Source organism: Camelina sativa, chromosome 6 (assembly GCF_000633955.1).
Source record: "Camelina sativa cultivar DH55 chromosome 6, Cs, whole genome shotgun sequence".
Lineage (NCBI taxonomy): Eukaryota > Viridiplantae > Streptophyta > Magnoliopsida > Brassicales > Brassicaceae > Camelina > Camelina sativa.
Window position 1 is genome coordinate 24,284,822 of NC_025690.1, and position 23,263 is coordinate 24,308,084.

At 36.9% G+C, this 23,263-nt stretch overlaps 8 protein-coding genes across 10 annotated transcripts; 1 reads left to right on the top strand and 7 right to left on the bottom strand.

Annotated features, from left to right (window-relative positions):
* On the top strand, positions 851 to 1,784 carry LOC104793327 (UPF0725 protein At4g29550-like). Its single transcript, XM_010519667.2, has 3 exons — positions 851 to 1,256; positions 1,317 to 1,397; positions 1,497 to 1,784. Exons 1-3 carry the CDS (start codon positions 1,113 to 1,115, stop codon positions 1,722 to 1,724), a joined length of 453 nt encoding a protein of 150 aa, XP_010517969.1. The 5' UTR covers positions 851 to 1,112; the 3' UTR covers positions 1,725 to 1,784.
* On the bottom strand, positions 1,883 to 4,421 carry LOC104793328 (thiocyanate methyltransferase 1). Of its 2 annotated transcripts, XM_010519670.2 has the most exons (8): positions 4,060 to 4,421; positions 3,596 to 3,726; positions 3,098 to 3,184; positions 2,909 to 3,009; positions 2,735 to 2,834; positions 2,591 to 2,637; positions 2,399 to 2,477; positions 1,883 to 2,087 (listed from the first exon to the last, which is right to left on the bottom strand). In XM_010519670.2, exons 1-8 carry the CDS (start codon positions 4,151 to 4,153, stop codon positions 2,049 to 2,051), a joined length of 678 nt encoding a protein of 225 aa, XP_010517972.1. In that variant the 5' UTR covers positions 4,154 to 4,421; the 3' UTR covers positions 1,883 to 2,048. The 2 variants fall into 2 exon arrangements, with proteins under 2 accessions (XP_010517972.1, XP_019082379.1); XM_019226834.1 differs by lacking the exon at positions 4,060 to 4,421 and having other exon boundaries at positions 3,583 to 3,655.
* LOC104793329 (probable thiol methyltransferase 1) lies at positions 5,874 to 7,923 on the bottom strand. Its single transcript, XM_010519671.2, has 8 exons — positions 7,824 to 7,923; positions 7,492 to 7,622; positions 7,044 to 7,130; positions 6,833 to 6,933; positions 6,644 to 6,743; positions 6,488 to 6,534; positions 6,329 to 6,407; positions 5,874 to 6,167 (listed from the first exon to the last, which is right to left on the bottom strand). Exons 1-8 carry the CDS (start codon positions 7,921 to 7,923, stop codon positions 6,129 to 6,131), a joined length of 684 nt encoding a protein of 227 aa, XP_010517973.1. The 3' UTR covers positions 5,874 to 6,128.
* Positions 10,095 to 11,873, bottom strand: LOC104793330 (probable thiol methyltransferase 2). The gene is made up of 8 exons (XM_010519673.2): positions 11,708 to 11,873; positions 11,487 to 11,617; positions 11,165 to 11,251; positions 10,898 to 10,998; positions 10,710 to 10,809; positions 10,583 to 10,629; positions 10,415 to 10,493; positions 10,095 to 10,306 (listed from the first exon to the last, which is right to left on the bottom strand). Exons 1-8 carry the CDS (start codon positions 11,787 to 11,789, stop codon positions 10,250 to 10,252), a joined length of 684 nt encoding a protein of 227 aa, XP_010517975.1. The 5' UTR covers positions 11,790 to 11,873; the 3' UTR covers positions 10,095 to 10,249.
* LOC104793331 lies at positions 11,973 to 14,340 on the bottom strand. The gene is made up of 6 exons (XM_010519674.2): positions 13,928 to 14,340; positions 13,094 to 13,288; positions 12,819 to 12,935; positions 12,580 to 12,729; positions 12,421 to 12,479; positions 11,973 to 12,317 (listed from the first exon to the last, which is right to left on the bottom strand). The coding sequence occupies exons 1-6, from the start codon at positions 14,138 to 14,140 to the stop codon at positions 12,182 to 12,184; spliced, it is 870 nt and encodes a 289-aa protein (XP_010517976.1). The 5' UTR covers positions 14,141 to 14,340; the 3' UTR covers positions 11,973 to 12,181.
* Positions 14,545 to 16,982, bottom strand: LOC104793332 (outer envelope pore protein 37, chloroplastic-like). The gene is made up of 6 exons (XM_010519675.2): positions 16,458 to 16,982; positions 15,920 to 16,006; positions 15,579 to 15,758; positions 15,358 to 15,452; positions 15,140 to 15,260; positions 14,545 to 14,852 (listed from the first exon to the last, which is right to left on the bottom strand). Exons 1-6 carry the CDS (start codon positions 16,863 to 16,865, stop codon positions 14,721 to 14,723), a joined length of 1,023 nt encoding a protein of 340 aa, XP_010517977.1. The 5' UTR covers positions 16,866 to 16,982; the 3' UTR covers positions 14,545 to 14,720.
* LOC104793334 (la-related protein 6B) lies at positions 17,855 to 20,924 on the bottom strand. Of its 2 annotated transcripts, none has more exons than XM_010519677.2 (10): positions 20,093 to 20,924; positions 19,923 to 20,004; positions 19,732 to 19,826; positions 19,565 to 19,636; positions 19,386 to 19,465; positions 19,186 to 19,285; positions 19,045 to 19,092; positions 18,891 to 18,959; positions 18,540 to 18,704; positions 17,855 to 18,463 (listed from the first exon to the last, which is right to left on the bottom strand). In XM_010519677.2, the coding sequence occupies exons 1-10, from the start codon at positions 20,708 to 20,710 to the stop codon at positions 18,161 to 18,163; spliced, it is 1,632 nt and encodes a 543-aa protein (XP_010517979.1). In that variant the 5' UTR covers positions 20,711 to 20,924; the 3' UTR covers positions 17,855 to 18,160. The 2 variants fall into 2 exon arrangements, with proteins under 2 accessions (XP_010517979.1, XP_010517978.1); XM_010519676.2 differs by having other exon boundaries at positions 18,891 to 18,971.
* LOC104699437 (la-related protein 6B) lies at positions 20,816 to 22,865 on the bottom strand. Its single transcript, XM_010414741.2, has 5 exons — positions 22,774 to 22,865; positions 22,557 to 22,686; positions 21,231 to 22,440; positions 21,061 to 21,142; positions 20,816 to 20,964 (listed from the first exon to the last, which is right to left on the bottom strand). The coding sequence occupies exons 3-5, from the start codon at positions 21,846 to 21,848 to the stop codon at positions 20,816 to 20,818; spliced, it is 849 nt and encodes a 282-aa protein (XP_010413043.1). The 5' UTR covers positions 21,849 to 22,440; positions 22,557 to 22,686; positions 22,774 to 22,865.

Below are 23,263 nucleotides of genomic sequence, written 5' to 3' on the forward strand. Positions count from 1 at the left end.
AATCCTTTTTTTTTTTTTTTTTTTGATAATCTTGCAAGAATGTCATTCACTTGTTGAAGCTACAAGAAACCAGTAGGCCCCCGACTTATAAGGTAACTGGATCTCTCTCTCTCTTTTGCATCATCTAACTCTCATGCATGATTCTAATTTTTTTTGTTTGTTTGTTGTAAGGAACTGTATGATGCTTTAACACCATATCATCATCGGCTGGAAGGGGAAAGTTTCTATACGATCCCTGTACCAACCGTCCGCAGTAATTACTTTGTATCGAGGCAGTTGCTGTTACAGAGCCGATTGTTGCGCCCCGATGCTATTGAATCTTTTAAGCTTGGCAAGAATTTGTTGTGGGATGGGCCCTCTGACGAGGAGGAAAATTGCATTTCACGATCAACATACGAACCACCTTCTCCTGATTACTGTCCTTCTCCTTCTTACTGTCCTCCTTCTCCTCCTGTTTACTGTCCTCCTTCTCCTTATTTACTGTCCTCCTTCTACTGTTTACTTTCCTTCTTCTCCTGTTTACTCTCCTAACTTTGAAATCCCTTTGACCTCCTTTCCCTACGATGAGCCATATAAGGTAATTTTTGCACTCTTGTTTACGTAATTCTGGGGGGGTTTATTTTATGCTACTGATCCATATCATATCATATCATTATTCTGATTTTGGACCCTCTCCATCCATCAGAGTTATTATAGACAGGATGAGGGCCTGTTTGGTAAAGTTGGGCTTCACTGCTACAATCTGCCAAATGTAAGTCTTTTAAGTTTCTCTTTTATCTCCTTCTGTTATCTTATCAAATATATCGTACAAGTTCTTAAATATTATTCTCATCTTCTTCGCAGCGGAAAAACCTTGAATATTTCTGCCTAGACCACGAGGAGTATCCTACGCTTGTAAAATTTTATGCAAGGGATCCCACTCGAGAGTTTTCCATTTGCGAGTTCTTAACAAGGGTGGTTAAGTCTGCGAAAGATGGCTGCTGCGTGAGTTTCATTACAACCCAATGCACATTATTGCCATGTAATTTTTAAATTGGCTATGCATCTCTTGTTATTATTATTATTATTATTATTGTTGTTATTGTGTCCTAATCTTTCTTGGTCGTCATGTCATGTCATGTCTCCTTGCAGAGAAGGAAGGCTTCCCAATCTGTGACCACTTTGACAAACTTGCCGTCGATGCTTTCTTCACAGGTGATATGCCCAACTCGTTGCCTGAGGATACCACCACCAGTGACAACCTGCAATTCTACGAGGTATCCCTTTTTAGCCCTTCACACATGCCTTGAGAACACATTTTGACTTGATTTTTGCAGTTGAAAGAGTCAGAGCTGGAAGAAGAAAAGGATTGGCTTCTTCTCTACTTGGAACTCTCGTTGCGCACCAATTCTTTCCCGGTGAGAAAAAAAAAACACAGATTTTGACAACAAAAAGAGGATAGGAATTTGTGTACTAGGTAGCTTATAATGACATCTCTTCTTGATGTTGTGTTGCAGTTCTCATCACTGGGTGAAAGTTCATTTGACCTGAAAAAGGTAATTGTGCAAACCAGAGCAGATGTGTTTTCTAAGAAGAAAACCAAGTCCGAGAATGCAATCTTCTACATAACCTTCACATCCTGTGCCCGTAAAGACGGCAATCCTATCATAAGGAATGCTATCATAAGGAGAACAATGGATGGAATTCAAGGTCATATGTCCCTTGAAGTCAAGTGTTTGGTGTGAAAGCAACCATCTTATGTTATGTATTTTTTAAGTATCTATTTGATGTAGATGTTTCTTGAGATGGCGACTAGTTTAATGTTTTTGCTTGTGTGCTAGTCATGCAAAGGGATAATGACTTTTAGTTCCATTTTGGTTCTATATATATAGTATACCCAAAGTATAGTAAAAGAGATTATTATTTAATCATAACATTATTGTTACAAACAATAATCATCACATTCAACACTTTTAAATAGCGTAAATAAAGGAAGATACTCATTTTATTCTTAAAAGATTAGAAGACATATAATAATCTTACTAACAGTGAAATCTATTTCTTAGAGATCAATTGATCTTCTTCCACCTCCCAAGCTTTTCTTTGCCCTGTCCATAATTTTTATTCATCAGATTGAAAACTATGTGTTTTACAAATTTTTAGTGTTTTGTGTATACGAAAAAAAAAATCAATTGTAAAACTGCAATAAGTTTTAGTAGTATATTAATTGTTCATGTACTCGTTTCTTATAATGGTTACTCTGTATGTAAACATTTTATAATGTACAGAATTTCATGGCATTTGTGTTATGTAGACATATATACACCAAAATCATAAGATTTAGACTAATGCTTTGATATTATCATATACGTTAATTATAAGTAATCTCGCGCAATGTGTGTGTACTTATATTATGTACCTTACGCGTAGGAATGGCGTGTGGATTCTCCTCGATAGACACTGATTTAAATCCTACGGGAACCAACACATCTTCGTAGCTGATCCAAACACACACAATTAACATTTTAGTTGCTTAAGTTCTGAAGTATTGATTCAGTTACACAGAACGATAATTATACGTTTAAGACAAACTGAGGGATTGATTACGTACGTAGAGACATCAACTTTGTAGGGAGGTCCACCAACGTGGTCGGTAATCTAATAATTGAAAATGAAAATGTTAATCCATATATTCGATGAGTATATATCATTGAATTATGGAACATTCGTACGGCAATAAATTGAAAATTATTACCGGATACATGAGGGTTATGAGTTCGCCGTCAGGTTTTAAAAGTTCATGCATAGATTTAGCCCATGCAGGTCTCATCTCCGGTTCAATGGCGCAGAAGAACCTGTTAATTATATTAGTTAATTGGATTTTAATTACTTACTGCTAACATTATGTTTTCATAGTTGATAAACTCACACATAATCGAAGATGAGGTCGAATAATTCGTTAGGACGCCAAGTGAAAACATCTTCCTTCACGAACGAAACGTACTTTGCCTTTGGTGAGGAGCTGTATGTCTATACGTAATCAACATAAAGTATTATTAATTTTCAGTAGACAAATCGTAGTGAGAAAGTGATGAGATGATGGAACCATTTATTTAACCTCATTAGCTTTCGTGAGGGCGCTTTCAGATATATCCAATCCAACAACAAAACGTTCAGGGCTTGCCATCGCAACGACGTCGTGTCCCTATACTCACATTCATAACATGATTAATGTGCAAAGTTAACAAACAAGCATTTTATTTTCAGAGTTGTTCATTAAAGCGACCAAATATAAGTAAATTTGTTCAACCTAAATTAACTTATTAAGTAGAGAAGTTCATCTAAAAAAGCAAGAATGAAACTGAAGAACAAAAAAAATAAATAAAGAAAATCTACACCAAATTAAACTTCTTATAAGAAATATATTGCGTCTTAAAAAAAAAAAAAAATGTTGAGTCCAAAACCGTATCATACTAATTCATTTAGATTTGCTTTTAATCACAAAGATCTGAAGTTGTTATTACTAGAATTTTTTTTTTTGAAAAATCGAATTCAAAAATGCAAACCATATAAACCAAAATGGAAAGAGAGAGAGAGAGGTACGAAGAAGACTGACTCCACCACAGCCGGGGACAAGAGCACGGCCAAGTGGGAGTGAGGAAGTGTCGACGAGATGTACAACGAGAGGTGTGGCTCTTCCTTGGTCCCATGGTGTTATCTCTTCTTCCCAGCATTTTTCCCATCCACCTAATTTTATTTTTAATTAGTTGCATTATATATGTGCTCTTATTTCATTGTTTTTTTTTCCTTTCTGCCTTCCGAAATTTAAAATTCCATAACTTTCTGGTCTACAGATAATTAAAATGACACAAGTGATATAAGTTAATCATCATTTACCAATTGATTTCTGAGTAGAAAATTCGTTAAACTTAACAATATACTGCACATGAACTTTCTATGTTCAGAAAGCATTTGATTTTAGTTAGTGTGACTGTGTGACTCATTTATATATATGGACCAGAGAACCTAAATCTCCGTTAACTGTAAGAAAAAAGATATCAATGGAAGAATATGAATCACCTTCTTCAACAGTTTTAGGCAGGAACGTAAAAACTTCCTCAGGAGTAGGAATAACGTTTCCACCATTGCTCTGACCTTGACGTTCTTCAGCCATTTTAGGGGTTCTCGAGCTCTCTATCGTCTCTTTATCTTTGGTCTATTTATTAACGATTTCCCTTGTTTTTTTGAAGGGTCTTGAAGATGTGAAAAGCTTTAAGCAGGCTATGTATATATAAAGACGATACAAAATTGAGTTATTATTACATTTAACAAAAGGAAAAATAATGCAGTAGTTTAACAAACGTGATCTAAAGCTTTCACCCTCGAGACTTTTTGCCCATTTTGTGTGTCTTCTCATTGGAACACGTTGGGCTGTTTTAGATTTTCGTGGACGAATGTAAAGACGATCAACGGCTAATTAACTATTGGTGTTTCTGATTGGAATTAAAAGTGAAAAAAAAAATAATTATTCGAACATTTATATAAATAATTTATAATACGAAATAATTGTTTGGACTGTAAACACCATAATGTTTTAGTCATCCATTTATCAGGAATACACATTCCATATATCAATGATGCATTATTATCCATAGTATGAAAATCAGAAGCAAGTGTGGCCCTGGTTACCCCTCAATTATTCACCAATTCACAATAGAATAATTAGATATTTATTGAACATTTCTGTGAGTAACATTCTTTATAGCTAGCTAGCTCCAAAAATAACTCTTTCTGAGGAGGTCAAAAGGACGGACTCACGAGTGAGTGAGTGATCACAAGGGACCACACAAAATTTAAGTAGAAGCAATAAAACAGATAAGATCTAGCTTCCACTCACACTGAATTAAAAGTGAAGACGTCGTGTTCTATTAAAACATAATAAGACGACAAACGTTTTGAAGTGTGACTGCGAAACGTCTCTTCCTTTTTTAAGGTGTAGCAATTTTTAACCAACAAGGATTATTGTGGATGAGAAAATAGACATTGCGTCTCATTCAAGACTTTGCGTTTATTTATTACAAATATTTTATAAGATGGTCGACGAAGCTTTAGACATATTTATTTTATCTAGACATGTACATTTGGTTCCGACTATAGGAGTTTCTAAAATATATGTTTTCTTTTTTTCATGTATATAACCATGAGACTGTGCTGTGATGATGATACTAATGAGGAATCATGCCAATGACTTCTTCTTCTTCCATCTGCCAACTTTTTCCATTTCTTGAGTATTAATTTCATATTTAAACCTCTTAAGTCATTCTTGTTTCACAATGAAACTACTGTACAATGATGAAGTTGATTTTTACCTTTCGTGTATTTGGAGCAAGTTTGATATCCAAAAGCTCTTCATAGCTAGCTACAAAACATTTTAAACAAGTTTGATATTTAACCAAAAGTGAGAGACGTTAATTAAAACACATTAAGGAGACGATGACGATTTATATACGCCAAAACTGATATTTTTGGTAAAGAGGGTTTCCAACGCGATCATCCAACCGCATAACATACCATTTTTATTTATTTATTTACAAAGCATCAATAATGTCAAACGAGTTAATAAAATCACTAGATCCATATTTTTTTTTCCCGAGTGAAATTGTGGTCGAGCCATGAAGAGACATGCTTTGATGCAAAGTGCAAACCAATAAATACAACATACTGAAACGTTAAGAAAAAGAAAAAAAAAAAAAAGAGATACGCTTAGATAAATAAAAAAACGAAAGGAAAGCAAACTTCGAAATGAGAGCAGATAAATTAAAAATTTAAGAAACTTGAAAGCTAGCAAAGGCAATTTTTCAGAAACAAAAACTCTAATGGGAAATGAGAAACTTTTCATTATATTGAAACACAATCGCTGGATAAAACACACCAAAAGAAAGAGAGGAAACATGGGATGGGACATGATAGATCTGGACCGTTCGTCGTCGCATAGAGTCACGGCCTTATAAGTCAAACATACATATTTTACATAGAGTATGTATAATACTCAATTTATTCTTCGTACACACATATATAACACTGATCTTACTAAACAGCGTAAGATCTCTCTCTCTCTCTCTCTCTCTCTCTCTCTCTCTCTTGAATCATCAGTTGATTTTCTTCCACCTCGCAAGCTTCTCTTTGCCCTGTTGTAATATATCCGAAGGAATGATCATTAGTTATAACGTGATTTGAAGTTTTGATTGCATGTGTATGTATATACCATTAATAAAATATCAACTCATATTTTGATGTAACATGTTACATGTATATGTCATCTAGCACAATTTGAGTGTATTATTTATACCTTGCGAGTGGGAATGGAGTCTGGGTTCTCCTCAACGGACACTGCTTTAAACCCAACCGGAACCAACACATCTTCATATCTGAACCTCGAAAAAGTAAACCACTTGTTAAAAAAGAGAATTACGTATGTAAGACATAATTGAGGCTTAATTTTACGTACGAAGATAAAGCTACTTTGTAGGGAGCTCCACCCTCGTGGTCGGTCATCTAATCCATAAAAACACGAAGTGTTGATTCATATATACTGTGATTATATATAATATTATTGAATTATGGAACATTATATTCACACGAAGAAAAATATCAAAATAATCACCGGATACATAAGAGTTATGAGTTCGCCGTCAGGTTTTAGCAGTTCATGCATGGATTTACCCCATGCAGGTCTCAACTCTGGTTCAATTGCGCAGAAAAACCTGTATATATAGTATTATATTAGGTTAATTGGGTTTTTAAATGTAACGTACGTTGTTAAAAGTTATGTTCTCATAGTTAATAAACTCACACATAATCAAAGATGAGGTCGAACTTTTCTTCAGGACGCCAAGTGAAAACATCTTCCTTCACGAACGAAAAGTACTTTGCCTTCGGTGAGGAGCCGTAAGTCTATATATATGCATGTAATCAACGTATCAGTATCTCACGGCAAACGTTAATCATCAGGAAGTGAGGTGATTAATTAATCAGAAAAAGTGATTAATTATGATTAACCGTACCTCATTAGCTTTCTTGAGAGCCTTTTCAGAAATGTCCAATCCAACGACGAAGCGCTCAGGGCATGCCATCGCAACTACATCGTGTCCCTACTCACATATGTAAATATCATATAAAAAGTTAGTTTACAAGTATTTAAGTTTTAGAATTTTACACTAGAGAGCGATATTTAACAGAATTTTATCATAATATAGAAACTATGAGCCAAAAACTGAGGGTTTTCTCATATACAGTACTACACCAAAAATTTTGTTTCTTCACCAAAATTTTTGTTTCTTCACCAAAATTTTTGTTTCTTCACCAAAATTGAATTTTATCATACCAATACAAACTGGATTCATTTTTAATCTCCAAAATCTAAAATATTATAGTATATTTTAAAACTAAAATCATAAAAAACCTAATAACGGAACTCAAATCAAATCAAAGTTGAAAAAGAAGAGGACTAACTCCGCCACAGCCGGGGACAAGAGTACGGCCAAGAGGGAGAGATGAAGTGTCGAGAAGATGAACAATAAGAGGCGTGGCTCTTCCTTGATCCCATGGTGTTACCTTGTCTTCCCAACATTTATCCCATCCACCTGTATATTTTATATATGACGGTTAAATTTTTTTAACAAATTATGATATTTAATTTGTTTTACGTACTAATTATTTGATAAACCAATTTTGAAGCATATTTTTTTTTCATTTTTGTTAGTGAGACTCATTTATCAAATATTCGCGATGATATTTTGATACTGAATATGAAATGTAATATTGAAGGAAGAAGAAATAATAACCTTCAGCAACAACTTGGGGCTGGAAGGTAGCAGCTTCTTCAGGAGTAGGGATAATGTTTCCACCACTACTGTAATTTGAACTCTGTTGTTTTTCAGCCATTTTTATTAGTTGTGGAATGCTTGAAGCACAAGATATCTATTTATAGAGAGATTTACAAATTAATTTAATGAATTTTAACAAAAATAAGTTAAACAAAGACCGAGTTAAAAAAATAAATTTTTGTATAGAGAATTAATTATTACTAATTATGCTCTCTCTCACCCACTGTACTTTCTGCCTTTCTGCCCATTTTGTGTGTTTTCAAATTAGAATATTCCTACTGAGACGACCCCAAAAATAATAATTTGCATAGTCAGTCATTCTTTAATATAAACGACGACGTCCATCACAATTTTAAACAAATCCCAAAGAAACAAGACCAGTGGGCTTTCTTGGGCCCATAATATTTTCATTCCTTTTTTTGTCAAGAAATTATATAGCCTGGGAATTTACAGAAATTACCGTATATGCCATTCATTCTATAAAAACATTAAATCCCCCAAAACGACGTTGTTTTTTGTTTTGTTTATCATAGTAGTCTGTTTGGAACAAAACAAGTAAACCACATCACTTTATGACTAATGTTATCCTATTTAGCTAAAAAATTTCATAAAAATGTCTTTTTTTTCTTTTGGCTAAAGCATCATCGCTAAGTTTGATGATACAAAGTGAGAATCATTTTGCGTCATTACAACACTTAATTATTCGATTTGCCAGTGAACATTCTGAGGTCACGACGACTTGCGTGTGATCGCAAGGAGGAAAGGCCACCACCAGCGAGGGACCACAAATTCTAATAGAAGAAAGAAAGAAAGAGAGCTACGACCTAACTTCCCCACTCACTTATCACTCGATTTTTAAAATTAAAACGTGAACCAGCCTGGCCCCATCGGTGTATAAAACGGAAAACGACAAAAGTTATATACTTAAAGAATGACTGTGTTTTGGAATTGTCTTACACGTATCTTTCTCCTTAGGGTATATGCCAATTGCAGTAAGGAATATAATAACGGATGAGAAACTAGACATTGCTTCTCATTTTAAATATACAAACATTTCATTATTACTAGATTAAACATTGACCCAGTTTCAGATGTGTTTTTTTTTTTTTTTTTAATCAAGAAGATGATATACTAATAAGTTATGTTAGGACTATTTTCTTTTTGAACATAGTGCCCTCGGGATCTGACTAAAATAGTAATCTTTACTGATGTATAGAAGAGCCATGCATGACAGTGTGATGTGATGGTATTTGAGGATTTAGGAGAAGCAACTCCCATTGTTGTTAAATGTTCATCTCTGCGAAACAAGGATTAATTTACACTAATATTAAACAAGACATCAAAGCATATATATATAACTTATAAAAGGAAAGAAGTATAATGGTAGTCGAAAATGAGGTCGAATTTCTCGGTTGGCTCCCATCGGACCTATCCCAAGTGAAAAAGACTTCTTGCAAAAAGTGTGAAATGTTTTGAATTAGCTAATGAAGAGAACATCAGCATCCACCAACTGATAAAATGTAGACCCCAAACCTTGGTTGATCTTTCGACTGAGGTTTTTGAAAGATCAAGTCCAACAACATGACGGTCAGGGTTTTGCCATCATAGCCCTATCAAAACCAATTTTTTCGGAAAATAAAAATCTTACAATTAGAAAGAATCAGTGTGACAAAAAAAAAGAAGAAGTAGAAACTAACTGTGCTACATTCAGGGATTAAAGCTCTTCCACTAGGGCCTAATGATTAGGCAATGAACTCGTTTGACAGAGATAACAACAATGGGAGTTGCTTCTCCTAAATCCCACAATGTTTTCCCCTCTACCCATAACATCCACCTTAAAAAAAAACAACACAAACATGCAAAAACATTATCTTTTTTAAAAAAATGCATTCATATCTCATTATAAATCATTATGATCTGTCAACAACATTCGTTCATATACCAGCCCGTCTAGCTCAGTTGGTAGAGCGCAAGGCTCTTAATCTTCCACTAGGAAATCATTGTCATTTCCTATTTTTTAACGTTAGTAGATCACTGCGTTTAGAAACAGAATGATGATGGTTTGCTGCATGAATTGTATAACCAGACTTGTATATTATTGAACAACCAGACCTGCTTAGAATTTTTTCTAACATCGAAAATATGTTTCAAAGCAATAAAATCTAAAAAGAGTTGAATTGTAAAATATTTGGTAACGAGGTTTCTAAAATCGATGCACTGGATCAGGGATAAAGCTATCAAATGTCGCCTTTGATTGATTAAAAGAAGATTTAAAAGGCAACTGTTGAATATTACACACATTGTGTTTACAAATATTATTTTCAGGGAAAAAATCACAAGACATCCCCAGATTGAAGCAGATGGGCTTATGTAATGATCACAATTTACAAGGTGGAGTGGAATGTGGACGATTTCTTCCATCTTCCAAGCTTCTCCATCCCCTGAAATTTGATTCCAAGATAACATTACCTTCCAATCCTAAATTGGAAACTACAATTCACCATCGAGTTATCATAAGTGTTATTCAAAAAGTTCATGTTAATGTTTACCTTGCGTGGTCCTATAGCAAGTTCGTTATCCACAATGGAGACTGCCTCAAACCCCAATGGAATTAGAACCTTCTCGTATCTGCACATCAAGAGAATGCAGAGTGAAGATTGGTAAAAAATAATTCACTAATGTTGCTCTTAGTAAAAGAGATAACAGGAGATTCTTACTCAGACACAGATACACTGTAAGGAGGACCTCCAGAACGTTCATCGATCTACACAAAGATGCATTTTTTAAAGTTTTCAGCAACTAAAGAAATATGAAACAGAGAATAGAGAATGTTATGATTCTTACAGGAAACATCAATGTTATAAGCTCTCCACCGGGTTTCAGAAGTTTCTCCATTCTCTGTGCCCATAAAGGTCTCACGCCAGGTTCAAAGGCACAGAAGAAGCTAAGAAAATGGTCACAATGCAGTGATATATTAATCTAAAGTCACATTTGTATGAACCAGAAACCAAACATGTAGACTATATACATACGTATAATCGAAAATGAGATCAAATTGTTCAGCTGGCTCCCAAGTGAAGAAGTCTTCACTCAAGAAGGAGAAGTATTTTGCATTAGGCAATGAGGAGAACATCTGCATTTAGAGAATAAAACAAACAAAAATGTGTTAAGAAAACCTAGGAAGTTCTGAACAGGCATTAGAGGGCAAGACTCCAACTAAAAAATCAGCTAAGATTAACTCAATAATGCAGGCTACATATATGAGAACACTGATGATCATGACCATATACTATGCACACCTTTGATGATCGCTCAACCGCAGTCTTAGATATATCAAGTCCAACAACATAACGATCACGGGAGGCCATTGCCACCACATCATAACCCTACAAAACCATAACAAGGTTATGATTAAAGAAGCAGCCTGAGTGATAAATAAGACAATCAGCAAGTAATGCAAGAACCAATCACACGAGGCAGAACAGAACATATTCAACAGTACCACTCAACTCTCAAATGGCCACAGTTCACACTAACAGGAAGCAAAATTCAAAGAAACGAAGTGGGTTTAAGCAGTAATATCAAGCAAAGAAGCTGAAGCAAGAGTACTGAAGAACATACGGTTCCACAACCAGGAACTAGAGCTCTGCCATTAGGCAATGAACCAGTCTGGACGAGATTCGCAATAACCGGAGTTGGTTTACCCAAGTCCCATGGAGTCGCTCCTGCTTCCCAACTCTTCTCCCACCCACCTTTTTAAAACAATACAATCCGATCGATCAATTCAAGACTAAAAATAAGAAATTGAGCTGAGAAAATAAATCTTAGGGGTATGTGTTTACCAGAAGAATCCTCGCTCATAAGCCGTTGGAATATTTCACGGGACGCTTGGACTGCCATGGCTTTACCGGCGGCTTTTTCCATCGGAGTCAACGAACCCAAAACGATTCCGCAACCGCAACAACTCACACTCTTTAAGACAAAAGGATGATTTAAGGTTTTTTAATCATGTTCTGTAACATGCGACTTATTTATACTAAATCATCCTTCGAATTGTTTTTTATTACTGTAATACCCTTTGTTTTGTAATGGAAGATTCTTTTAAGAAAAAAATATTAAAGAAGAAACCCAATAATCTTCTTATACATACATAGTTGACAAGTAAGCCTATAGAATCGTCGTACTGTGGGGTGGTATCAAAATTTAGACAAAAGGAATATAATTGGTTGGTTTGTGTATGTGTTTGATCAAGATTTCATACTTTACAACGAGAGGCTTATCTTCTCTGTTTTGTAAAGAGAGATAAAGAGAGTGGATCAATCGAGGTAGAAGAGAGTGACGATCTTGCGTAGGTTTTTAGCTTCTTGACATGTTTCCATAAGAAGCTTACTGTCATGAAACGCAAAGCAGATTACTTGTTGTACTTGTGATATGATATCCATATTACACAGCCTGCAATAATTAANTAAAAAAAAAAAAAAAAAAAAAACGATTAGTTTCTTCTTCTGGACCAAAGTGGATCAATGTACTATGATGATGATAATGATAACCAAACCTGCTGGCTTCTAACAATGGCAAATGGTCATTGTGTGGCTTTTCCACCACGTTTTGTACCTGTAAATTGACATAGCAATAAAGAAGAGTTTCAGAGACATAAATTTGGATCCAACCAACAAGATTCTGACTTTCAGCAGAAGGAACCAGTTTTGCTTACTTTAGACAACAATTCCTGGCTCTCAGGAGGTTGTTTCTTCAAACTTTGGGGTAAGATTACTGTAAGAAGCTCTGGTCTCTCTGCTCTCAATGCACCTCTGATAACTGCCGCGTTAGTTCCAGATGCACCTGAAGTATATATATGATTTTTCTGCAAGAAACCGAATTATCAGAGAAATGTTTTAGGAACATTTTAAATGTCCGGAAAGATTGGATAGGATGAAGCTCTGAAGTCTTTACCGTTATAACCATGGCGTAGCTAAGAATCTCAATCAGTTCTTGATGCATGAAACCCATATTTCTTGTCCCAAAGAAGCCAATTGATCTAGGCCCTTGCTGCTGTATCGCCAACAGCTCCTGTCCATTTTAAACATACACGGTTACTTACAGTTAGCTAAAAGATTGATATTCCAAAACCTGCAAGTATACATATGAGGTACAGCATAAAGCTAAAAAAGATTGATGCAAGAGTTTAATGTCCTTCAGGTAGGTGAAGTCAGAGAAACTAGTCTTACTTGAATGTAATCAACATCAGCGGCGGGTTTTAGCTCTGAGACTGCAACTGAACCAGATCCTTCAACGATAGCTTGCGCCTGAGTTGGAATCCTCAGCCCGGACTCTTCATCCGATTCAAGCACACATTTGATGTGGTCATCTTTATTACTCCAGATGTCTGTGTTGTCTTGATCTCTCGTGTGTTCAGGTAAGCACTATATACAGCATATAAACAACAGAATCACGGAATAGTGAAAAGCCAAAAAACCAAGACTTTCGGCAAGAGAGACAAACACAAACTCTGGAGCTTGAATCTCAAAGCTTCTTATACCAATCATAAAGAAACTCTAATAAACAAAGACCAATATCTTTTTACAAATCAAAGATGATGTTCCAAGAAGTAGAGCGACATGTTTCCAAGACCAAGAAAAAACTGAACACAAGCTATCTTATATTTTCGATAGACGCATTGCTTCATCTGCAATAATACTCTTCAGAATATGCATATATGGTAGATACAATGTAGTCTTAAGAACAACAACACTAAAGGTTCAAAAACACACATAGAATCATCAGTGAAGTCTTAAATGTAGAGTGGAACCTTGAATAAGTCAGCAAATGGCTATTAAAACTGGAATCTCCAACCTAATTAATACCATTGAAGACGAAAGCGATACAGAGTAAAATAATACATTGAACAGTTTCAGGATTAAATCTATTAAAATGAGGGAAAAAAAAGATGCAATCTTTAAACAAAACATCGAATCATTCTTAACACAAAAAACAACGGATTCTATTGATCAAACAAATTCTGATGAAGAAGCAAAAATCATAGAGAGAGAATGAGACAATACCATGGAAACAGAGGATCTGAATCTGCGTATCCGCCCGGGGAAAAGCCGCGAGTGGGAAGAACAAGAGGTCGCATAGGAAGAGGATCGGCGATTGAAGTTAGGATTTTGCGATCTGAGGGGAGAAGGAGCATGAGAAGAATCTGAAGGAGGAGGAGGAGGAGGAGGAGGAGTTGTAAGAGGCAGAAGTAGCCTCAGAGGTATAGACGAACTCATATCTCTCCTAGAGAACTACTATCTTCTCGATTTCGTTATATTCTCTTCTCTCCACAAATATTTGAGAGAGGAATGAGAAACTCCTTCAATGCTTCAATTTGTCGGGACTCTTTTTCCCCGTTCGATGTGTATTTGGTCGGGTTGTAGAAGAAGAAGAAGAAGATAAAACACACACATAGACAGACAAGACAAAAGTTCATTACAAAAAAAAAAACACAATAACGGAGGAAATAAGCCAACATTATTATTTATTTTTATTTTGAAGAATATTCCTTTCTCCAGAATTTAATATTAGTGGCTATACTTTGGCTTTTTGTTATTTATTATGAGTTAAAAAGGTAAAAAAAGAAAAACAATGTAACTTTTATATGTTGGAAATTATTTTTGAGGATATCTTTTTCACGTGTGAAAGAAAGTAATCATTAAAATATGATGCCAAATTACAATTTTGCAATTATTCTCTAATTTTTTTTTTTTTTTTGTATCTTGTTGTTTTGTTCCAACTTTTATGGGTTTTACAGAGAGAGAGAGAAATATGAGAAAACTTGGAAAATGAGAATTGATTTCTTAAAAGATCTCATCAGATGTCCCATCTTTTCTTGACTCGGAACATCAACACTGACGATTTGATGTCATCTTGTGGGACTTGAAGCATGAACTGCACTTTCATCTTCATTGGTGTTGTTTTCACTTTTCCAGCTTCATCCCCCACCTGCCCACCATTTCATTCATTTACCCTCAGTTCTTTTTACTTATGTTACCTAGCTCATACTAGACTCAAACCAAACACAACAACAGACTCATATGATTACAGCTCACTCATAAGCTAGCTCAAGTGTGTGATGGTATGTGTGATGGTAGTGTGACATCCGGTACAGTTGTATGGTGAATGAATGTTTTATATGTCAAGCATCATAATCGTGCGACTCAGATTGGGACTTAAGCGGGTAAATAAAGATAACGCTGATAAGAAAAAAAAAACAAAGTTTGATGATTTACCCAGAGAGATGCCCAGCCAAGGCGTACATCAGAATCATATCCAGCTTTGAATTTGTAGTCTTTACCATATGTGCGTTTGTACACCGCACTCCACATGTTTGAATCAAAGTTGTACCAATAGCTGCATAGATATATCATCCACATAAACATTTATACGGTAGCAAGTGGGATGGTTCTTTTAGAAGAGAGAGAGAGAGAGCAAGAGGAGACACACTAACCTCAACTTATCTGAAGGGGTAAACCGACGTTTAAATGCAAACGATGCAGCGTTGGAAGGAAGGGAGATACTCGGTATGAAGGACAATGCATCATCCTATATGAAAAAAAAAGTAAAGTCCTAATGTCACATCCAACCAAAGATGGGAAAAGAAGGTTTTAGAAGCTATTGAACAGTAACACACAAAAAAAGCAGACAAGAAATTTCGTAAAAGACAAGAACCTTATAAGCATATCTCAGCCTCAACTCTTCATCTGTGTATAGAGCGGTACAAATACCATTCATGGCTTGACGTTTGAGGATCCCGTTAACAGACAAAACTCTTTTCTGCTTCTCCTCCTCCTCATCTTCTCTTTCTTGTAACGAAATTTCTCCAAGTGGGAATTTAAGAGTCGCTCTTGGCTGCATGAAGAGAAAACCATTCGAAAAATTGAAGTTAGTGTTTAAAGACAACATATTGCAAAGTAGTCCCAGCCAAGCAAGACAATAATTTACCAGGTAACTGATGACAAAAACTATCGCAAATGCAAAACCAAATAGACAATGTAAGCGATGACACTCACATAACCAATAGGAACAGGCGATGAAAGCTCCAGAGAATAGCCAGGTTCAGTGAGATTTGCCTCCATAGCTGCCTCTCCTTGTTGTGCCTGCAAAATCATACAGTTAAGTTATACATCAGAGACGCAGCACTAAATTAATACATACATAGTCATGGATTGAACATAAGGCTACATACATATCCAACTGCTACTAATAGTTAGTTGCACAGCTCTCAAATGCCCACTCAGAACTAGCAGATTCTAAATGCACAACAGGGACGCAAACCAAAACCAATAGTACCATAAATCCTTATCAAAACCGTTACACAATGAATCACACAAAATTGTTCTGTTCTGTCCCATAAATGACAAATTGCCAAATATATATACATCCCCAATTTGACAATTAAGTTCAAACAAAGATTAATCCTTTTTGCCTTATCTGTGCCCAAAAATTCGACAAAATAGATGAAGTGTGCCTCAGGAAAAGAAAAAAATCAATCCTTTTTGTAGCAAACGGTGATAATGGGCAAGAAGAAGCAGGAAGAAGAAGAAGTACCTTGACATTATGAAGAGCTCGGAGCTGAAGGCGAGGGTGAACATCGAGATTGCTCTTGATGAAGGTGTTCTTCTCCTCGATATCATAGAGAACAGAGACATGTTTGGAAGTAAAAGAGACCTGAGGCTGTGAAATCTCGCGCTGGGAATTGTTCTGAAACGAGAGTTTGAGCTTGGCGAGGTTGTCGAAGAGCTTACAAGAGACTTTGTTTAAGAAAAGGAGACTATCGCTGTCGAATTCAGATGTAACACGGAGCTTTGGTCTGTTGGCAGTCTTGAGAAAGGACAAGGCAGAGCAAGGCGGCGGAGACGGTGGCGGTAATTCCGAGGTTCCTGATTGAGGGGTTGGTGAAGGATGAGGAGGAGGGGGAGTTGTGAGGGTATGGTTTTGAGAAGAAGGATCCACCATTGAAATTGGATTTGGTGAGAGAATCTATCGCAAATTCGCGAACATGAGATTCAAGTTTGTTGTACTTTGAGAGAAGTTATGTTATGAAACGGACGGTTCTTGTTTTTCTTACTTATCGATGCGGCAGTCTCACTTCACTTGTCCTTTTTTTTTTTTTGTCTCTTTACATTTTTTCTTTATTCTAAAATAATTATGAAAGCATTTTTCTTAAACGTTAATTAGGTAGATAGTGCTTTTCTCCGTTTAAATTAGTTATGGTTCACACGTTTCTTTATAGTTTACGAATGTGTAAGAAACTATGTACATGAAACTAAATTAGGTCGCGGGGGTATATATATAATGGTTGATTTTTCTAATCTTGTTGTAGTATTATGCTATTAACCAAAAAAGGTTTTCCCCCTAATTATTAGTTATTTATTAAAGGTCTTTTTTGGTCAGCTAAAATTAGTGACACAAGATAAAAGATGTCATTGTTTCATTAAAGTGGGTAATTAGTGAATATAATCTTCATAAAGTTGAATGAAAATGAGAATAAGAATTGCATTTAGCGTTCCAAATCCAAAACATACTTATAAAGTCAATACAAATAGTTTATTTGGCCAGCAATTAAGTTATTGATGAAAACATTACCCGATGTTTAGCAAGAAACAGTGGCTTTTCTCATGTAGAGATGTTGGGGGGATGCATCATTCTCTTTGGTTCTGTTTTCTCATGTAGAGGAGATGGTATCATCCCCACTGTTGGTGGACGAGAAAACAGAGATCATAGATGATGATCCCCTTTGACGCGGCTGAAGCATTTCAGGTCGAGGAGTAGACTAGAAAATACCGAAAATACTCTTCACTAACCACAAAATCACGCCTATTTATAGTGAGACAGACGCATGACGTAAAACTAGAACTTTCAACATTCATCTTTTGTTTAGCTACAACTAGTGACACAAGATAAAAATGTCATTATTTCATTATAAAAGCTTTTAGAGAAAGAAAAAAAAATTGAAATTGCTGTTTCATCATTACACGTACAGTACACTGTACGAGGAAAATGTTGTTTGCTTTCTTTTTTTTTTGTTTTAATTAAAAAGTATTTAGAAGTAGTAAGTAAGACAAATATAAAGTCTGCAAAACTAACCATTCCCCATGGGAAAGGAAAGGATAAATCTCTCTCTCTTTCTCTCTTGCTCTCTTGCTCTCTTGCTCTCTTGCTCTCTTGCTCTCTTGCTCTCTCTCTATTTATCTCCCTTTTGAAACCTTTGACAATTCCACACATCACCTCCTTTTCAAAACACCTCTGTATCACTCTGCCTGAACCATGACCGGCTTTCCCCTTCCCATTGAGAATCCTCTCGTCCCATCAGGCATTCGTGGTCCAGGTGGTTGCTGCTTCCCCATCCCTGGTTGCTCCATGTTGTTCATTGGATTGTTTGAAGGTGGTGTTCCCACTTGATGATGATGATGCTGATGATGATGATTCCCTCCTCGCCCATTGTGGTTGTTGTTCTGGTTCTGGTGTGGTTGACCTCGTCCTCGTCCCTTTCCTCTACCTCTGTTACGCCCTTTTCTTTGCCCAACCGCTTTCTCATTCCCTTGATCCTCTCCCTGTTATGTAGCAAAATTATAAGAATCATCCATGGAGAACAAAGCAGAGAACCAAGAACGTATTTGGTCTACTTACTACAATTGGCTGCTCTTGCACATGTGTATCCCATTCTCCAGAACACTCTTCAGATTGTTTCTCAATCGGCTGCTGCTCCGATGTTGTAGCATCATCTTCCTCATGTTCTACTTCTGCATCATGTCCTTTTCTTCCTCGTCCTTGACCTTGTTTTGGTTCCTTTGTCTGTATGATAGTATAAAAAGATATAAACCAAGTGGAACCGACATCAACTTCTATAGATCTTAACCCAGACCTACGAAATCTAATTCACAGAATGTTCTGAACTACTAAGATATCTGGCCTCTGTTTATTAGAGTGGGAAAGGACGGGCAAAGGTACAGTGTGTTTGTAAAACTTAAAATCACATACCTGATGCTTTAGCATCAAACGGACTCTAAGACCACTCCTCCAATTTCCCGCTTCATGTAAGTCAGCAACCTGTACACATTCCTTCAGTTTACCAAATTAGCACATGAGGGTATCAGCATATATAGTCTAAAAATCTAAGTAAGCGACGCTTTACTGCTTTCTCGGCGAGCTCAACCATCTCATACTCAACAAAAGCATGGACCTATAACAACATGTAAAAGAGACATCAATTTCACATCCAGTTAATCCAAAACTATGAGGCTAACACAAAGCTGCATGGGTCCATCTAGTTTACCTTGTTACTGAAAAGCGTGCCATCGCTTTTAGCTGATCTTGCAGCGGGTGGAGCACCGCCTCCACTATTTTGTGGCTGGCAGGTACGGATGTTCTTCACACTGAAGACAAACACTGATAATTTTAGAAAACCTCAACTGTATAAAAAAAGAAGAAGAATTAGATTCAAGGTTTTATAACATCATCAAAACAGTTGTGTACCTTCCAACAGTTGAAAAAATCTTCATCAGATTTTGGTAGCAATGATCCTCAGGTAGATTCTCAGCAATAATAATGCGAGACTGGATATGATAATTTATTATAAAATCAAATACAAAATCCTTTATTCACAAGTTTATAAACTTACAGAAATATCGGAACATCAGGAATGAGTTAAGTACCTGGAGCTCTTCTATGGCAGACTCAGTAATCGGATTTATGCGTCTCACTTTCTTTCCATCTTCACTAACAACCTATTATATGACTCAAAAAAGTTAGAACATCAAATTATAAATGTTATTGACCAACCGAAAAAACACACACTAACTGACTAACATAAAGAACTCACAAGCTTTGCTGAGTTCTGTAGCACTGCGGCAAGCTGAGAATTACTGTTAATGACAGCTTTAATCTTCTTGAACGATGCAACAACATGAATCGGCACTGTAATCACATGAACAAAAAGATTATTACCTTTATGCAAAACGAACTCACGAAGATGCATATGATGATGATTTAGCAACAGACACTCTTACTTACCATATCCTTCGGGGTCCTTGCAAATGAATCTCATTAGATGATCTGTGGTCGCCAAGTTCAAGTCGCTAAAATAGTATTCAACCTGACAGTGTGATTTTTGAGCAGTCAAGATACCAAATTTAAGATCACAAGTCCAAATTTAAGATACATTAAAGAGATCGAAGCTAAACCTGATTCACTATCTTCTGGATAGTATCTTCAGGCAAACCAGTTTTCGAATCAATAGTAACAGAAGCTCCAGTTTCAGTAGCTTGATCGGTCTTAGATTCTCTCTTACTATGATCTCTCCGATCGTTCTTCTTCGGAACCAAATCCGGTTCCTGCTCGCCGCCGACAGCACCACCACCACGCTGCTGCAGATAATCTTGATGATTCCTCACCGGAACATACTGCTGATTCTGATGACGATTGTGATGATGATGAAAGCGATGATGATGAGGATGATGGTTTTGAACAGGAACCAAGTGAGGCTGGATTGGAACAGGACCAAGAACCGGAGCATTGAAAGGAGGCTGGTGGTGATACATATGAAGCATACCGTGCGGCGGAGGAGGCGGGATAATCATCCTCGGGGGTTGTGGCAGCGGAGGAGTAGTTCGACCAGGTACGAACTCAGGAGCTCCGGCGTTGAGTCTACTTGAGGATAGAGACCTCAAGAGCGATGGATCTAAGGAAGAAGAAGCTGAAGTAGTAGAAGAAGTAGAGTGGGAGCGAGATAGATCATCGGATTGAGATTGAGTAGTAGGAAGAGGAGGAGAAGAGGAAACTAGGGTTTGTTGATCAGCCATGGCTGATGAAGATTTGAAGGTAAGATTTAACAGTTGATAGATGAAGAATCTCCCAAGCAAAGTTAGGGTTTTTTTTAAAAATTTCTTGAAGTGGGAAGCTTCTTCTTACAGATTGATAGAGAGAGAGAGAGAGCAGATCCCCCTGGAGAAGGGGAGAGACCAAAAGAGGCAAAAAAGTCGCTTCTTTTCGTTGTTTGGAGAGAAGTTCTCGACTCTCAATNTCTTCTTGAACGATGCAACAACATGAATCGGCACTGTAATCACATGAACAAAAAGATTATTACCTTTATGCAAAACGAACTCACGAAGATGCATATGATGATGATTTAGCAACAGACACTCTTACTTACCATATCCTTCGGGGTCCTTGCAAATGAATCTCATTAGATGATCTGTGGTCGCCAAGTTCAAGTCGCTAAAATAGTATTCAACCTGACAGTGTGATTTTTGAGCAGTCAAGATACCAAATTTAAGATCACAAGTCCAAATTTAAGATACATTAAAGAGATCGAAGCTAAACCTGATTCACTATCTTCTGGATAGTATCTTCAGGCAAACCAGTTTTCGAATCAATAGTAACAGAAGCTCCAGTTTCAGTAGCTTGATCGGTCTTAGATTCTCTCTTACTATGATCTCTCCGATCGTTCTTCTTCGGAACCAAATCCGGTTCCTGCTCGCCGCCGACAGCACCACCACCACGCTGCTGCAGATAATCTTGATGATTCCTCACCGGAACATACTGCTGATTCTGATGACGATTGTGATGATGATGAAAGCGATGATGATGAGGATGATGGTTTTGAACAGGAACCAAGTGAGGCTGGATTGGAACAGGACCAAGAACCGGAGCATTGAAAGGAGGCTGGTGGTGATACATATGAAGCATACCGTGCGGCGGAGGAGGCGGGATAATCATCCTCGGGGGTTGTGGCAGCGGAGGAGTAGTTCGACCAGGTACGAACTCAGGAGCTCCGGCGTTGAGTCTACTTGAGGATAGAGACCTCAAGAGCGATGGATCTAAGGAAGAAGAAGCTGAAGTAGTAGAAGAAGTAGAGTGGGAGCGAGATAGATCATCGGATTGAGATTGAGTAGTAGGAAGAGGAGGAGAAGAGGAAACTAGGGTTTGTTGATCAGCCATGGCTGATGAAGATTTGAAGGTAAGATTTAACAGTTGATAGATGAAGAATCTCCCAAGCAAAGTTAGGGTTTTTTTTAAAAATTTCTTGAAGTGGGAAGCTTCTTCTTACAGATTGATAGAGAGAGAGAGAGAGCAGATCCCCCTGGAGAAGGGGAGAGACCAAAAGAGGCAAAAAAGTCGCTTCTTTTCGTTGTTTGGAGAGAAGTTCTCGACTCTCAATGGTCGTCTCCTTGTCTTGTATTTATAGAATTGTGGCTTTTTTCCTCTTATCGACAAAATTAAAAAACAAAAAAAACAAAAACTCTGTCTTAAAATTACAATCTTTCTCTGTTTGAATCTCAATTATTTTGGTCTCATAATGTCTGAACTGAAGCATAATTCTCTTCTGCTCATCATTCCTCTAAATAAACAGACAGGAAGAATTTTCGCTTTCCCACAAATGTTGGATTCAATGCTTCTCCTGGACATGTTGGTCAAACCTGTTTCTAATGGCTTCCCAGAATGCAGGAACTGCGATGTTATCAAGGACTTCTTTAAATGACGGTAAGTAGTTCAAGTCTACTATCACGTGATCTCCTGTTCCTTCCTGGATCTGTGGAGATGAATTAAGAGAATGTGTTAGTCTAGTCCGAAACCTGGCTATATATATATATATATTGGCTATATATATATATATATAAACGGTCTTGTGATGAGGATGATACTTACAACCACGTCAAAGCCAAAGATTGTGAGATCAAGCTTCTTTCTGAGCCAAGTAGCTGCTTCTGTAACCAGCTCTAGATCAATCTCCTTTACCGGGGTCTGGTTTGCGGAAGCAACAGGTAAAGATTTTAAGCTGTGGGAGGTAAACGGAACTACTAAAGTTACAATCTTTTAGCAAGTGAAGGTTTTTTTGTGTCTACGGAACTGTTATGAAATTTACCTGTCAAAGAGAATAGGTTGGAGACCGTTTTCCTCGGCTGTTTTCCTCAGACTAGCAGAACTTGGGATCGATTTCTTGACCGCGTGAAAGATCTTTTCACCCAAGACGTAAAANACATTAAAGAGATCGAAGCTAAACCTGATTCACTATCTTCTGGATAGTATCTTCAGGCAAACCAGTTTTCGAATCAATAGTAACAGAAGCTCCAGTTTCAGTAGCTTGATCGGTCTTAGATTCTCTCTTACTATGATCTCTCCGATCGTTCTTCTTCGGAACCAAATCCGGTTCCTGCTCGCCGCCGACAGCACCACCACCACGCTGCTGCAGATAATCTTGATGATTCCTCACCGGAACATACTGCTGATTCTGATGACGATTGTGATGATGATGAAAGCGATGATGATGAGGATGATGGTTTTGAACAGGAACCAAGTGAGGCTGGATTGGAACAGGACCAAGAACCGGAGCATTGAAAGGAGGCTGGTGGTGA

Excerpts from the sequence above, each read along its gene's own strand:
- LOC104793329 (XM_010519671.2), bottom strand. The coding sequence starts at position 7,923 with ATGGCTGAAAAACAACAGAGTTCAAATTACAGTAGTGGTGGAAACATT. Across the intron at positions 6,744-6,832 it reads GACCTCATCTTTGATTATGT|GTTTTTCTGCGCAATTGAAC; the intron begins GTGAGTTTATTA and ends CTATATATACAG. Across the intron at positions 6,408-6,487 it reads TACAAAGTAGCTTTATCTTC|ATATGAAGATGTGTTGGTTC; the intron begins GTACGTAAAATT and ends TTCGAGGTTCAG.
- LOC104793328 (XM_010519670.2), bottom strand. The coding sequence starts at position 4,153 with ATGGCTGAAGAACGTCAAGGTCAGAGCAATGGTGGAAACGTTATTCCT. Across the intron at positions 2,835-2,908 it reads GACCTCATCTTCGATTATGT|GTTCTTCTGCGCCATTGAAC; the intron begins GTGAGTTTATCA and ends TATAATTAACAG. Across the intron at positions 2,478-2,590 it reads TACAAAGTTGATGTCTCTAC|CTACGAAGATGTGTTGGTTC; the intron begins GTACGTAATCAA and ends TGTTTGGATCAG.
- LOC104793332 (XM_010519675.2), bottom strand. The coding sequence starts at position 16,865 with ATGGTGGATCCTTCTTCTCAAAACCATACCCTCACAACTCCCCCTCCT. Across the intron at positions 16,007-16,457 it reads GAGCTCTTCATAATGTCAAG|GCACAACAAGGAGAGGCAGC; the intron begins GTACTTCTTCTT and ends ATGATTTTGCAG. Across the intron at positions 14,853-15,139 it reads TTGGCTGGGCATCTCTCTGG|GTGGGGGATGAAGCTGGAAA; the intron begins GTAAATCATCAA and ends AATGGTGGGCAG.
- LOC104793327 (XM_010519667.2), top strand. The coding sequence starts at position 1,113 with ATGTCATGTCTCCTTGCAGAGAAGGAAGGCTTCCCAATCTGTGACCAC. Across the intron at positions 1,257-1,316 it reads ACAACCTGCAATTCTACGAG|TTGAAAGAGTCAGAGCTGGA; the intron begins GTATCCCTTTTT and ends TGATTTTTGCAG. Across the intron at positions 1,398-1,496 it reads TGCGCACCAATTCTTTCCCG|TTCTCATCACTGGGTGAAAG; the intron begins GTGAGAAAAAAA and ends GTTGTGTTGCAG.
- LOC104793331 (XM_010519674.2), bottom strand. The coding sequence starts at position 14,140 with ATGAGTTCGTCTATACCTCTGAGGCTACTTCTGCCTCTTACAACTCCT. Across the intron at positions 12,480-12,579 it reads GCCAGGAATTGTTGTCTAAA|GTACAAAACGTGGTGGAAAA; the intron begins GTAAGCAAAACT and ends GTCAATTTACAG. Across the intron at positions 12,318-12,420 it reads CCATTGTTAGAAGCCAGCAG|GCTGTGTAATATGGATATCA; the intron begins GTTTGGTTATCA and ends TAATTATTGCAG.
- LOC104793334 (XM_010519676.2), bottom strand. The coding sequence starts at position 20,710 with ATGGCTGATCAACAAACCCTAGTTTCCTCTTCTCCTCCTCTTCCTACT. Across the intron at positions 20,005-20,092 it reads TCCAGAAGATAGTGAATCAG|GTTGAATACTATTTTAGCGA; the intron begins GTTTAGCTTCGA and ends TCACACTGTCAG. Across the intron at positions 19,466-19,564 it reads CTGCCATAGAAGAGCTCCAG|TCTCGCATTATTATTGCTGA; the intron begins GTACTTAACTCA and ends TATCATATCCAG.
- LOC104793330 (XM_010519673.2), bottom strand. The coding sequence starts at position 11,789 with ATGGAAAAAGCCGCCGGTAAAGCCATGGCAGTCCAAGCGTCCCGTGAA. Across the intron at positions 11,618-11,707 it reads TATGAGCGAGGATTCTTCTG|GTGGGTGGGAGAAGAGTTGG; the intron begins GTAAACACATAC and ends TGTTTTAAAAAG. Across the intron at positions 10,630-10,709 it reads TTATAACATTGATGTTTCCT|ATCGATGAACGTTCTGGAGG; the intron begins GTAAGAATCATA and ends ATCTTTGTGTAG.